General features: G+C 56.4%; 1 protein-coding gene across 1 annotated transcript in view; it reads right to left on the bottom strand.

Annotated features, from left to right (window-relative positions):
• The window catches only part of ANKRD29 (ankyrin repeat domain 29), a 30,472-nt gene that overhangs the window by 8,525 nt on the left and 9,338 nt on the right, over positions 1-12,609 (bottom strand). The window contains exons 2-6 of the mRNA XM_059707467.1: positions 11,970-12,080; positions 9,690-9,788; positions 8,258-8,356; positions 5,125-5,223; positions 3,306-3,404 (exon numbers count right to left, since the gene is read on the bottom strand). Of these exons, the coding sequence (XP_059563450.1) occupies positions 3,306-3,404; positions 5,125-5,223; positions 8,258-8,356; positions 9,690-9,788; positions 11,970-12,080 (507 nt within the window). The remainder of the gene's footprint in view (positions 1-3,305; positions 3,405-5,124; positions 5,224-8,257; positions 8,357-9,689; positions 9,789-11,969; positions 12,081-12,609) is intronic.

Raw genomic sequence — 12,609 nt, 5'->3', positions numbered from 1 at the left:
GTCTGACCTCAGGGCTCCACTAAAGTGTGGACACAGAGCCCCGAGAACCAGGAGAGGGCCTCTCACGTGCGGTTAACGGGTCAGCTCCCAGGTGGGCGTTGGCATCTGAGCTGGGTCTTGAAGGACTAGGATTTTGTCAGGGGGGTGAAGGGACAAGGGAACTCATGGAGATGGAACACGTCCAGTCCCAGTGACCTGGACAGGAGGGGCTGGGTCAGGCAGGGTGGGCGATCCAGATGGTGTGGCCACAAGGGCGTGGGTGTGGCCCGAGGGGAGTGGGCGGGGCCCGAGGGGGCGTGGGTGGGACTGGGAGGCAGGAGGGGGTGTCCGGGCTCCCCTGCTGGTGCCCTTCTCCCTCCTTATCCGCTCGGGGTTCCTTGTTCTTTGCGGATGTCGCCACCAGGGGGCAGTCAAGGAAAGGCTGTCAGGGGCCTCTGATGCTTTCGAAGGGCTTGTTTTTAGTAAAATGCTGTTAATTGACATCGATACTTAGAGAAGTGCTGAGCGGTGCTCCGCTGGGAGTCACTGGTAACATCACAGCAGTAACGCTCACAGCCATCACCTCATCGCAACACCCTTTCCCGGCTGAGCCTCAGGGTCCCTCCTAGAAACTGTGAGCCTCACAGACGGGCATTCCCGGTGGGAAGACAGGGCGGGGACAGCTGACCTGGCCAGACAACCTTCCATTTATAATAAGCTCCCGGCGGGTAGTAAACAGGCACAGTGGTTGCCTGAGGGGCACCGAGGGCAGACTGGGGTTAGTGTCCCACAAAAAGGAAAAATTCTGTCCCCCCAAAGCAATCCCTGTGCTATGAACACCCGGTTCTTTTCGGAGCGGGACTCACAATGCCGGTCACATCGGACACAATCCTTGGAGGCAGGTCGCTTGCCCTTTGACCCCGGCCCTCCCCTCTTAAACGAGGTCGTCCACTGGACCCGTCACCTCCCTCTGGGGAGCCCTGGCTGCCCCAGCTACGGGGGGTCACTCCTAACGCCCGGGTTCCCGTGCCATCAGCACACGACACAATCCCTGCAGCACATGAAGTATCATCTTATACCAACTGGGCTTTTACAAACGGTGCCTTGGGCGTATGAATAATGTAATTTACTTACAAGTAGATTTGTCAAAACACCGGAAATTATTTTAGAAGGAGGTTCAAAGAGACACTTTACCATCTCTCATTTCTAAATTCACAGGCACCCTCAGTAATGACCTCTGCAATCTGAAAGTAACCAACCCTTTTTATTTAGTAAAATTAGGCCTCTGATTCAGAATCAACCAACCATTTCAACATAAGAAGGACCAACAAGAAAATATTAAACTCCAATCCCCAGATGTCAACTCTGGCAGAAACAGAAGAGCAACTTTTTCTAAAAGTGTCCTTTCCCAGAAATATTCCTGAAGCCATCTAAGCTAAGAATATCTTTAAGATTCTGAAAATATAATCTCACATTTATAGCAGCGTCTGGCACACGTTAAGTTCCCATGAAATACTGACTGAACATTGAACAAAACAGTTATAAAAAATTGGGGCCCTAACCGGTTTGGCTCAGTGGATAGAGCATCGGCCTGCGGACTCAAGGGTCCCAGGTTCGATTCCGGTCAAGGGCATGTACCTGGGTTGAGGGCACATCCCCAGTAGGGAGTGTGCAGGAGGCAGCTGATCGATGTTTCTCTCTCATCGATGTTTCTAACTCTCTATCCCTCTACCTTTCTCTCTGTAAAAAAATCAATAAAATATATTTTTTTAAAAATTGGGGAGGATTGGGGAGGCCAGGGGAAGGTCAATAGAGAAAAAAAGGAGACATATGTACTACTATTTGTAATACCTTTAAACAATAAAATTTTTAAAAAAATTGGGGAGTTTGTGCCCTGGCTGGTGGAGCTCAGTTGGTTGGAGCATCATCTCATATACCCGTGGTCGGCAAACTGTGGCTCGCGAGCCACATGCGGCTCTTTGGCCCCTTGAGTGTGGCTCTTCCTAAGCCTGAGGAGGACCCTAGTTAAGTTAATAACAATGGACCTACCTATATAGTTTAAGTTTAAAAAATTTGGCTCTCAAAAGAAATTTCAATCGTTGTTCTGTTGATATTTGGCTCTGTTGACTAATGAGTTTGCCGACCACTGCCATATACCAAAAGGTGGTGGGCTCAATTCCCAGTTAGGGAACATATGCAGGTTGTGGGTTCGATCCCCAGTCGGGGCATGTGCAAGAGGCAACCAATTGATATTTATCACATCGATGTTTCCCTCCCCTCCCCTCTCTCAAACCAATTTAAAAAAAAAATTACCCAAAACAGACCAGGCACTTGGAGAGATCATCAGCATCATCCCACCCAGACTCCTGAGGGATGAGCGGTCCCAGAGGCCGGTTCACTTGTTCAAACCACACAGCCAGCTACCGCAGAGCCGGGTCTGGAACCGGGATTCCTGACCTCAGACCCACTTTGCCCAAAGCCCCTTTCTTTTCTCGGGTCTGGATGCACTTGGACTTCTCAGGACGGAAGAAGCCGGTGGTGGAGGCCTCGAACCAACCTGAGGGCTCCCAGAGCTCTTCACCACGTGCACCTGCAGGCTTTGTCAGGGCAGGCCTCACCGCGGTGGGAATCGCGGCGCCACTTACTGCAAAGAAACCGGCTTGACTTTCCCCTAGAAAACTACCTGTAAGGTCACGTCACTGCACCCGGAAGTGTTTTGTTAAAAACAAGTTAATGAGTGAGGGAGCAGTTCCCATACAAGAGCCCTAGTTACAATGCCTCACTCTGGACGGGTCTCCCCACCCTTAGAGCGAGGCCTGCATTGCCTGGCAGTTCTATTCCTTTACGAATCAAGTGGTTGGTTTACCAGCTGCTGGCGAATGAAGCCCCAACAGCACTGCAATCGTGAGAGATGGGGGTGCGGACCTGCCGGTGACCGCACGGGGCCCCTCCTTGGGTGGCGGAAGCAGTGAGGGAGGGGGAGCAGGCAGCGCCTCAGCGAGGGCCAGGGCAGGGCCAGCGACCTGCCGCCTCCCCCACCTGCGTCCAGGCAGCCTTCTCTGACGGCCGCGGAGCCGCCGGAGTTTCTCTGAACAGGAGGCGGCAGACCGTGTCCCTGACCTCAGGCACCAACGCCCACGTTTTAAACACAGTCAGCGGTGATGTCAGCCTGGTTCCGGGTGAGCCCAGAGCGAAGAACAGGGACGCCCTGACCGCAGGTGAACGGTGCCTGGAAGCCAGGGGTGTAAAGGCACCCAGAGGTGACCGGCCGCTTAGGTAACGCTGCTGCCGAGAGCCGGCCCCGGCCCCGTGCGCCCCGACATTACCTGCCTCGGCTGGTTGACTCTCGCTCCCGACGACAGCAACAGCCGAGTGACATCCAAGTAGCCGCCCTGGGCAGCCAGGAAGAGGGCAGTGGCTCCATCCTGAGGGGCAGCAACGGAAAGTGCAGAGGTCACCTTCCACATTTACTTGAAAAGAAATGACCTTTGAAATACATGCATTGAATACATTTTCCCATTGCCACCCCCCCTTTTTCACATGCATGGTCAGCGCTTTATTCTTTGAAGAATGATTCTGAAAGATCACACTGAGCCAGGCTGACAGGTAAAGTTCAGAACGGACAGTCTCAGGAGGGGGAGCTGTAACGTCTACGACGACCCCACGAGGTCCCGAGCCCAGAGCTGACGCATCGAGCCGAGTCGCGTCCAGGTCTCCCCGACTCGCAGCCCCCACTCTTCTCGTCTGCACGGACTTTCACTGGCTGCTCTCTGAGACCACCCCCTTTTTATTTTATTGTATTTAAAAAATATTTTTATTTATTTCAGAGAGGCAGGGAGAGGGAGATAGAAACATCAATGATGACAGGGAATCATGGATCTGCTGCCTCCTGCATGCCCCCCACTGGGGATCGAGCCCACAACCCGGGCAGGAGACCCAACGAGGAATCAAACCGTGACCTCCTGGTTCATAGGACGCTCAACCCCCGAGCCACGCGGCCAGGCGGCTTCATTCCCTTTATCCCGAGTGGAAAACCCGCACACCCAGCTCACTACCTCCGTCCCGCCAGGGACACCAGCCACAGGTTAAAACGCACAGCACCCTTCCCGCGAGTCCAGCTGCACGGCAGTGCCGGGAGTGAACCGTGCCGACGCCAGGAGGGTGTTCCAATGGAAAAGTCCACACCTACACCCTCATTACACGTCTAGGAGAGGACATGGTGCCGGGGCCTGAGGGCGAGGTGGGTAGTGGGATGGCCACAGTGTGGTCCTAGATCACGGGATACGGATCCTTCCACTCCCCACGACCATGCTCAGCCACTGCCTCTCCCCGCGTTTTATTTTTTCCTACAAAACTGAAATCACGTTTGCCATAAACCCTGTGGAACCACAGTGGCAATCACTGAAGAGAGCCTGGGTGATGTGCTGACTGCCGACCAGCCACCAACAGGCCAGCACGGCAGGGGCTGCCTTCCAAAGGGCCGGGTCTCCCTCCCCCAGCCTCACCTCTTTTCCAAATAACCTGAGTTCTTTTTTAAAAAATATATTTTCCTGACTGCAGAGAGAAAGGGAGAGGAAGAAAGAGACAGAAGCATCAATGATGACAGAGAATCACTGATCGGCTGCCTCCTGCACGCCCAGTACTGAGGATCGAGCCCGAAATCCGGGCATGTGTCCTGACCAGAAATCCAACCATGACCTTGAACCATGACCTCCTGGTTCATAGGTCAACGCTCAACTACTGAGCCGCACCAGCAGGGACAAATAACCTGTTTTCTCCTTTTTTGTGCTCTTCTTCCCGAATAAACCCACAACAGAATGTGTTTTGGTTTCCGGCAAGTCCATAGGCTGGGCTTGTCACGTCACCAATGAGTACGTGTCACACGATTGTTGAAGATCCTAATTGCACAGGTACATGAGCTGCTACACGTGTGAGAGATTTAAAAGGGCAAGACGAAGACGGGTAAACAAAGTTATGTGGTTTCTACCCAGAATAAGGTCATCTGGTAAACTGTATTTTGCTCCTTGCTGTCTCAGATAAAAGGCCTATTGTCCTGAAACTATTCTTGGAACTGCTACTCTGGCTTCCAAGTTCAGGCTGTGAGGGCAGGTGTGATGAGGGTGAGCGAGGTCCCGGAACACTCACATAGAGCTGGTCGTGGACGTTGGCACCATGCTTCAGGAGGGTGTCCACCACCTGCCTGTGCCCGTACTGGCTGGCAGCGAGCAGGGCAGTGCCCCCGTCCTGCGGGCACGCAAAGCACACACTTTAGAACTTTGGAGAAGAACTCTCCATAGACATACCAAACTCACCTTTCCTCTTTGGCCCCTTCCCGTGCTCTTTTTTATTCTCTTTGGTTAGTCCTCACCCAGGGATATTTTCCCATGGATTTTTAGAGAGCGTGGAAGGGAGGGAGAGACAGAGAGAAACATCGACGTGAGAGAGACACATCGATTGGTTGCCTCCTGCACACACCCCGACCAGGGCTGGGGAACCTGCAATCCAGGTAAGTGCCCTTGACGGGACTCGAACCCTGGGCCCCTTCAGTCCGCGGGCCGACGCTCCATCCACTGAACCAAACTGGCCAGGGCCCTTCCCACTCTCCTGTGACTGTGACAGGGTCCATCTCAAGGACGTCCTCATGCCGGACTCTCGGAAGACCTGCCTGCGACCTATGGCAGTTGTCTGACCGAGTCCTTTCGATTAATTCAGAAATGCCCCGGGCCTACTAGACTCACCGACGTGATCACTCTGTCAGCTACTAGATGTCCGGTCACTACGTCAGACACCTGAGACTATCACCACATTGTCTGCCCGCTGGGATCAAAAACAAAAGCAGACAGACGTCTCCCAGGTCCAAGGAGACCCATCGACCCGCCTCTCCACAAAGGGAGGAGAACAGAACGCCGGCAGCAGTCAGTCTGTAGTGGAAGAAAGGACAGCCTCCCGGGCATCTGGTCCAGGCTTCTTCCCGCGGCTCCACAGGGTGCAGGCCTCTGAGGCTCGGGTGCGTCCACAGGGTGGCCGTCTGGGGCCGCTGCCTTTGCGAGACGAGCCTGCACCCTGAAAAGGATGGACGCCCACAGCGATTCCATGTGCCTCACCACCCAGTTAGTGTTTGCCTGGAACACATGCCCATCTGTCCAGGTCTCTGAAAATACGGCCCTCAAACTCCACAGGGCCCGGCAAAGTGTGGGCTGACGTGATGGGGAGGGGCATTCCCTCGCTCCTCCGACTCCTTCGTTTCCGCAGCTCAGTGAGAACTGGCTTTTATGCCGACCACCTCGCACTCCTGACTCCCCGAGTCTGTGGTCTGCAGAAGCCCTTAATGGGTTTTCTCAGGTGCTGAGGCGAACGCATTCCCTTTTCCCGTCTAGGGCTGTGGTCCGCTTGGCTCTGTGAATTGCTATGTGGGCATGTGAGCTAATTATAAATAATGAACAACATGGCATCTGCTTCTAACATGCAGATCACAAACACGAGAGAGTGTGGTTTCTAATGGGGCACAGAGTGTTTTTCCCAAATGCCCACCTTCGGTGCCCCATCCTCAGACTCAGCAGGTCCAGGCTGAGGCCCAGAAACTGGCCTTTGACCAGTCGCGTCAGGGGTCTGTGGTGAGCAGGTGGTGGGTGGGCCTCACGTGGAGAAGCTGCTGCAAGAGCTGGGCTCCCAGGGGACGCATGTGGCTGCGTGAGGCTTCAGCCAGGGCCGGGCTGAGGGAAGGGGCGGGGGGGGGGGGGAAGGAGGGCTGGGTGTGTGGGGGGAGCTGAGTTCTGAAGGGTGAGGAACGGAAGAGAGAGACTGGAAGGCCGTGGTGGGAGGGTGTGTGTGGAAGGCTGGGTGGGGAGGGTTGGGGGGGGGGGGGGCTGGGTGAGCATCAGAAAACTGCTTAATTGCAGCCCTGAGCACCCATGTTTCCCAGTTTTGCTCTGTCCATTTTCTCAGCTCTTTGCCGCAGGAATTTAGAGAATGGATGAGACAGGGTGGCTGACCTAGAAGAGCTGATATCATTTATTTTTTAAAAACGCATTTTGGGGCAAATAGGTTTAATAACGATGAGAACAATTGTTGACACAAGTCAGTCTTCATGCCCGGATTCTATTAAAACTCAAAGCCCCCGACATCTCTCCTCCCGGGGGGAGCCCGTGGACACCCCAGCTGACCGCGTGGAGACCTGGGAACGCCCCCCGGGGCCCAGGTTCCCCGGCCCCTGGGCAGCGCGAACCGGCCCCTGCACAAGGCTTTACGCCGGCACCAGTGTGCCGACCAGGAAGACCGAGGCAGCCACATGGCCACTCAGGGCCGTTCTGACGCAGTTCAACGAGCTGAGGTTCAGGCTTGTAAAACTTCACTTTCTGCGTTTAATTTCATCACTTTTACAGTGAAAAATAAGATGACAATTAATATAACAACATGCGCACACGCATGTTCTGTCCGCCCTATGCAGCATGTTTGGGGCCTGGACGCAGGCCGACGCCAGGCTTCAGAGAAGACAGAGACCTGACACTCAGATCCCCGTGTCTGACCATCTTCATAGGGAAAAGCCCAGCGGAAACTCCCTGGATATTGAAATATCAAGTCCAATGAATTAAGAAAACCTACAAGTTTCCAACTGGGGCAAACTGTCAGGAATTTCTTGTTATGACTCGACCAGAAACAAGCTGACAATTACAACAAAAAGTCCCGGCAGTTCACCTGCTCCTGCTACAAAGGACGACCCCTCACCCTCGCACTGTGAACGCTAAGCTGACGACCTGCCCTCAGCTCTCTTATCCGCGTGCCCACGGCGAACAGGGAGTGACTTCTCCTGCCCAGCCAGGTGCACCGCAACCATATATTTCATGTCATCTCAGCGCGGCATCGCAGAGGCAAACCACCTGCCGGATTCACTAGGATCGCGTCCTACTTCAGCCTCTCCCATCACAGCCCTGGGACCAACCTTGAGGCAGAAACAAACCCGTGACAACAGGGAAGGGTTCAAGCACCTGCCGCTGTGCCCGTCCTGGTAACAGAGTTCGTGTCTCGGAGCAGAGAGCTCAAGTGCAAGAGAGTCTGCGATTCCTCACGAAAGCCCCCGATTGTGAGCCAGAGCAAAACAGGCCGCGTTTTGAACTGAATCCCGAGGAGGCCCCTGCACGATTACAAGGAACCTCGCGAAACCACTTCCCAGCTGGACAGTCCCGTAGAGAAGGACGCAGACTCGTGTGGCAGGCGAGGAGGCGTGAATGCTCGGACGGCCGAGTTCTCCAATGAGGATGAACCCAGGCCGTTTACTTACTTTGGTCCTAAATTCAGTGGAGGCTCCAAATTCAAAGAGGAATCGCACGACGTCGTTATGGCCTTGCTGGGCAGCGAAGAACAGGGCGGTGGTGCCTGACTGGGAGAGAGGCTGGTTTTAAAAGACGGGCGGCTCCCCCTGGCCGGCCGCTCGCTGGGTAGAGCTCGTCCCAGTTTGCCGGCTCCATCCCAGCCCAGGCGCCCACGGGAAGCAACCGACGGATGCATAGCAAGTGGAACAGCAAGTCAGGGCTCCTCTCCCTCCCTCCCTCCCTCTCCCCCCACACCCCGTAAATAAACATTAAAAAAAAAGACATCTGGTCACATTACATTTACTTTATAGATTTGCAAACAAAACAAAACTACATCCTTGCGCATAAAACTTCTAGTCTAGGAAGGGGCCATGTTTGAACTGATTATCCGCTTTGATCAGAGAAGGAAGGAGGCGAAAGGAAACGTCACTCCTGGCCCCGTGGAAAGGGCGGTGGCCTTGGTCCTACTCGCGGGAACCTGTGAAGGTGACTGATCTGGAGAAGACGCCGTTAACGAAGGGCTCTGAGCGGAGGTGCGCAGCCCCGGGCCCCGGATCCAATGACGAGCGTCTCCATCAGAGTGAGGCAGAGCGACGTCTGACCCCGAGAAGAGGCTCCGGCAATGGGACCCCAGAGAAGAGACTTGGTGATGGGGCCGCAAGTCAGAGACTGCCAGCAGCTGCCGGGAGCCGGGAGCCGGGAGCCAGGAGCCAGGAGAGGAGGCAAAGGATATGCCGGTGTTCCCCAAATGCTATTCCCAGCATCTCTGTTCCCCTCGGCTGTGGCAGCAAATGACCACAGACCGGGGGCTTAAAACGACAGAACGTTTGCCCTCAGGTTCTGAAGGGCAGTGTTCCCAGGCCACGCTCCCTCTGCAGGTTCATTTCCCGGTCGGGACACAGGCCCGGGTTGCTGGCTCGATCCCCAGTGGGGGGCGTGCAGGAGGCAGCGATTGATGTTTCTCTCTCTCTCCCCCTTCCTTTCTGAAATCAATTACACAATTAAAAAAATAGTTTAAAAATCAATAAAAACATCTATAAAAAAGAATGACTCAGGTGACAGGCTGACACTGCTGGACGTCAGCTGAACACGTCTTCTCAGGACGCGTTGCCGCCAGGCAGCCGGACCTCAAACACACAAACGCTTCGTCCCCAGCTTCAGTCAGACCTTCCCTCTTCCCGTGGGATGAGATGCTGGAGTTCACACCATTTTCATAGAGATCATTATGTTTTTAGAAGGACTGCCACCAACCTGTTCTCAAGGAGGCTCACCCACTAGCCTCTCAGCCACCCCCAGCAAACCGTGTTTTCAAAGGGCTTCGCGGACTGGCTGTGTTAATGCCCAACCACTGAGCCACAGGGGCCGGGCGTCATTCTCATCCACGTGCCAAACCTGACCTACCTCTCTCTGGAGGTTGATGTCCGCGCCCTGGAGCACGAGCTCCCGCACGCAGTCGATGTGGCCCGCGTAGGAGGCGACCATGAGGAGCGAGGTGCCGCACTGGGGGGAGGAGACAGTGAGCGTTAGGCCGCGGCGTGCGGAGGGTCCTGGCCAGCCCCACCAGGGCACCTCCGAGCTCGCCCCGCAACGACAGCCTAGCCTGTCTCTGAGCATCTCACACGGCAGACTCGGCGGGGAAAGCCACGTGGCCATTGCCGAGGCCGGAATTTTCCGTTAAAAACGGGCTCCTTCCATCGCCGTCAGAAACGCAGTCCCCACTGAGCCATGGTTCCTGCATCTGAGAGCAGCAGCGATGCAATGGCCTCATGCTAGGTCCGTAATGGAGTCCTCAGCCCGACGCTGCGATTCATGCAAAAATGGGTTAGAGGGCCCAGCCGGTGTTCTGGGCTGAGTCTGTACCTTCACACGGTTTAGGGCGGGACGACAGGCGCTGTGATGAGATGAGAGGCTACAAGAGTCAGGCCTGGGTCCAAGTCGACCTTTGTCATGAACCAACGTTAAGGGGCAGGTGCCTGCGATTGCGGGTTTCACCTCATCTTTAACATGCAGATGCGTGGGACGGGCACCGAGGTCTCTCCCATGCGTGGGACGGGCACCGAGGTCTCTCCCATGCGTGGGATGGGCACCGAGGTCTCTCCCATGCGTGGGATGGGCACCGAGGTCTCTCCCATGCGTGGGACGGGCACCGAGGTCTCTCCCATGCGTGGGACGGGCACCGAGGTCTCTCCCATGCGTGGGACGGGCACCGAGGTCTCTCACACGTGTGGGACGGGCACCGAGGTCTCTCACACGTGTGGGACGGGCACCGAGGTCTCTCCCATGCGTGGGACGGGCACCGAGGTCTCTCACAAGCGTGGGACGGGCACCGAGGTCTCTCACACGCGTGGGACGGGCACCGAGGTCTCTCACACGCGTGGGACGGGCACCGAGGTCTCTCACATGCGTGGGACGGGCACCGAGGTCTCTCACATGCGTGGGACGGGCACCGAGGTCTCTCCCAGCTTCCGGATTCAGGCCTGGAGGTGCCTCTGACACAGACGCCTCCCATCCCTTTAGCCTTTTGCAGTGTAATTCCATGTTGCTTCCAACGGCTTGAGATTGTGACCTGAACCACCACCCGGGGCCTGGCCAGGACAGAGGGTCCGTTCCAACTGGGACAATGGGAGGAAGTTCCACCAAGACCAACTGCGAGGCTGTGTCCTGGGGGGACAGGGCGGGAGGGGCGACCGGGGGGGGGGGGCGGACTGAGGAACAGCCTGGCATGAGGAGCGGGCAGTGCGGTCCACGCCAGCCCAGGCCTGAAGGCACGAGGCCCAGGGGGCTCCCAGCTGCTGCCGCCAGACAGAGCAGTGAGGGGGGAGCACTGGGCTCCCCCACATCCCTGTCCTCCCCACCTCAGACGCCTGCCAAAGCTCCCAGCGGCCAAACCCAACGGGAAGCGGTCCCCTGGGGCCGCACACGGCTCAGAGGCTGGGCACCGGCAGGTGGAGAGCGTGGGCGAACCCCAGATTCCTGCCCGGATGCCCCAGGGGGACGGAGCCCGCACGGCGTCTCCCGGGAGCTGGGGCTGACCCCATGCCCAGATGTGTGCCATCACAGCAGGAACGGCACATCCTGTTTTCAGGAAAACAATAAGGCTCCTTTGAGAAACATTTTTATTTAGATCCTAAAATCAAAACATCTCTCTCCCTCATTTAGGTCCGACTTGCCCCAGATGTGAAGTCCCTCTGGGGAGGGAGGGCGGCCTCGGTCTGGGATGCCTGCCAGTGCCAGTGTCTATTCTTAGTTCCCTTAATTGCCAATTAGCGTGTTGGCGTTTGCAAAGGTAACGAGAGAACAGGGCTGGGGGAGCTCCATTCCGCTCTCTCGTCCTCGGAGGAGAAACCTCACCCCCAGGCCCATGGCAGCCCGTCTGCTCTCCATCGGCTCGCCCTCCCTGGGAGCAGCCGGTTTGAATTCTGACACTCGCCGTCCCTTCCAGGATCTGCCGACCTGACCCCGGGCAGTGCCCCCCACGCGGCCTCCTGTGTGAGCCTGTGACTGTGGCCCGGTGCAGTTCTTGGCCGTCCCCCCCCCGCCCTCCGCCCCCCCGCCCCCCGACCCTGGGCTTTGGACACGGATAAAGCGAGCACACGCGTGAGCGGTAGCCAAGCCCCGGGAGGGAAATGTGTCGGAGGTGCTCTCCTGCCCGGGGCACGCGTGACCGAGGGGCCTGCGTACACTGTCCCTGCAGTCCACGTCCACGCGGCCGCTGGTCAGCAGCAGCCGGAGCAGAGCCAGGCTTCCCCTCCTCGCGGCCCAGAACGCGGCGTTGGCCAGCGGCGTCTCCTTCTGCAGAATCAGAGGAAACAGGAACGAAAATCAACATGGGCAACGTGACCACGTCTACAAACACACTCTCAGGCGTGTCGTGGCCTTTGCTCTAAAACACTTGGTACGGAACACACTGCTTTGTTTTTTAAAATATGTTTTCACTGATTTCCAAGAGGAAGGGAGAGGGAGAGAGAAAGAAACATCCGTGATGAGAGAGAATCACGGATCGGCTGCCTCCTGCACGCCCCTCACTGGGGATCGAGCCCGCAACCCGGGCCTGTGCCCCGACCGGGAATGGAACCGTGACCTCCTGGGTCACAGGTCGACGCTCACCACTGGGCCACGCTGGCCGGGCTGGAATGCTGTTTTATAGCCGATGTGGGGCCGGGCTGTTTACGAGGCGCGAGTTGTTGACAACACAGCACCATTCATACCCTTTCCCACCAGGGCCCTCGCTTTCCTGCCTGTGTCTTTGTTCCCGTTTCCTTTTTGCTTGAAGTGAGTCCTGCCCCGACCTGCAAGGCCAAAGTTCTTTGAATGCGATTTC

Source organism: Myotis daubentonii, chromosome 8 (assembly GCF_963259705.1).
Source record: "Myotis daubentonii chromosome 8, mMyoDau2.1, whole genome shotgun sequence".
Classification (NCBI taxonomy): domain Eukaryota; kingdom Metazoa; phylum Chordata; class Mammalia; order Chiroptera; family Vespertilionidae; genus Myotis; species Myotis daubentonii.
Note: the sequence above shows the minus strand (reverse complement) of the source record. Positions and strands in the feature narration are given on the sequence as shown.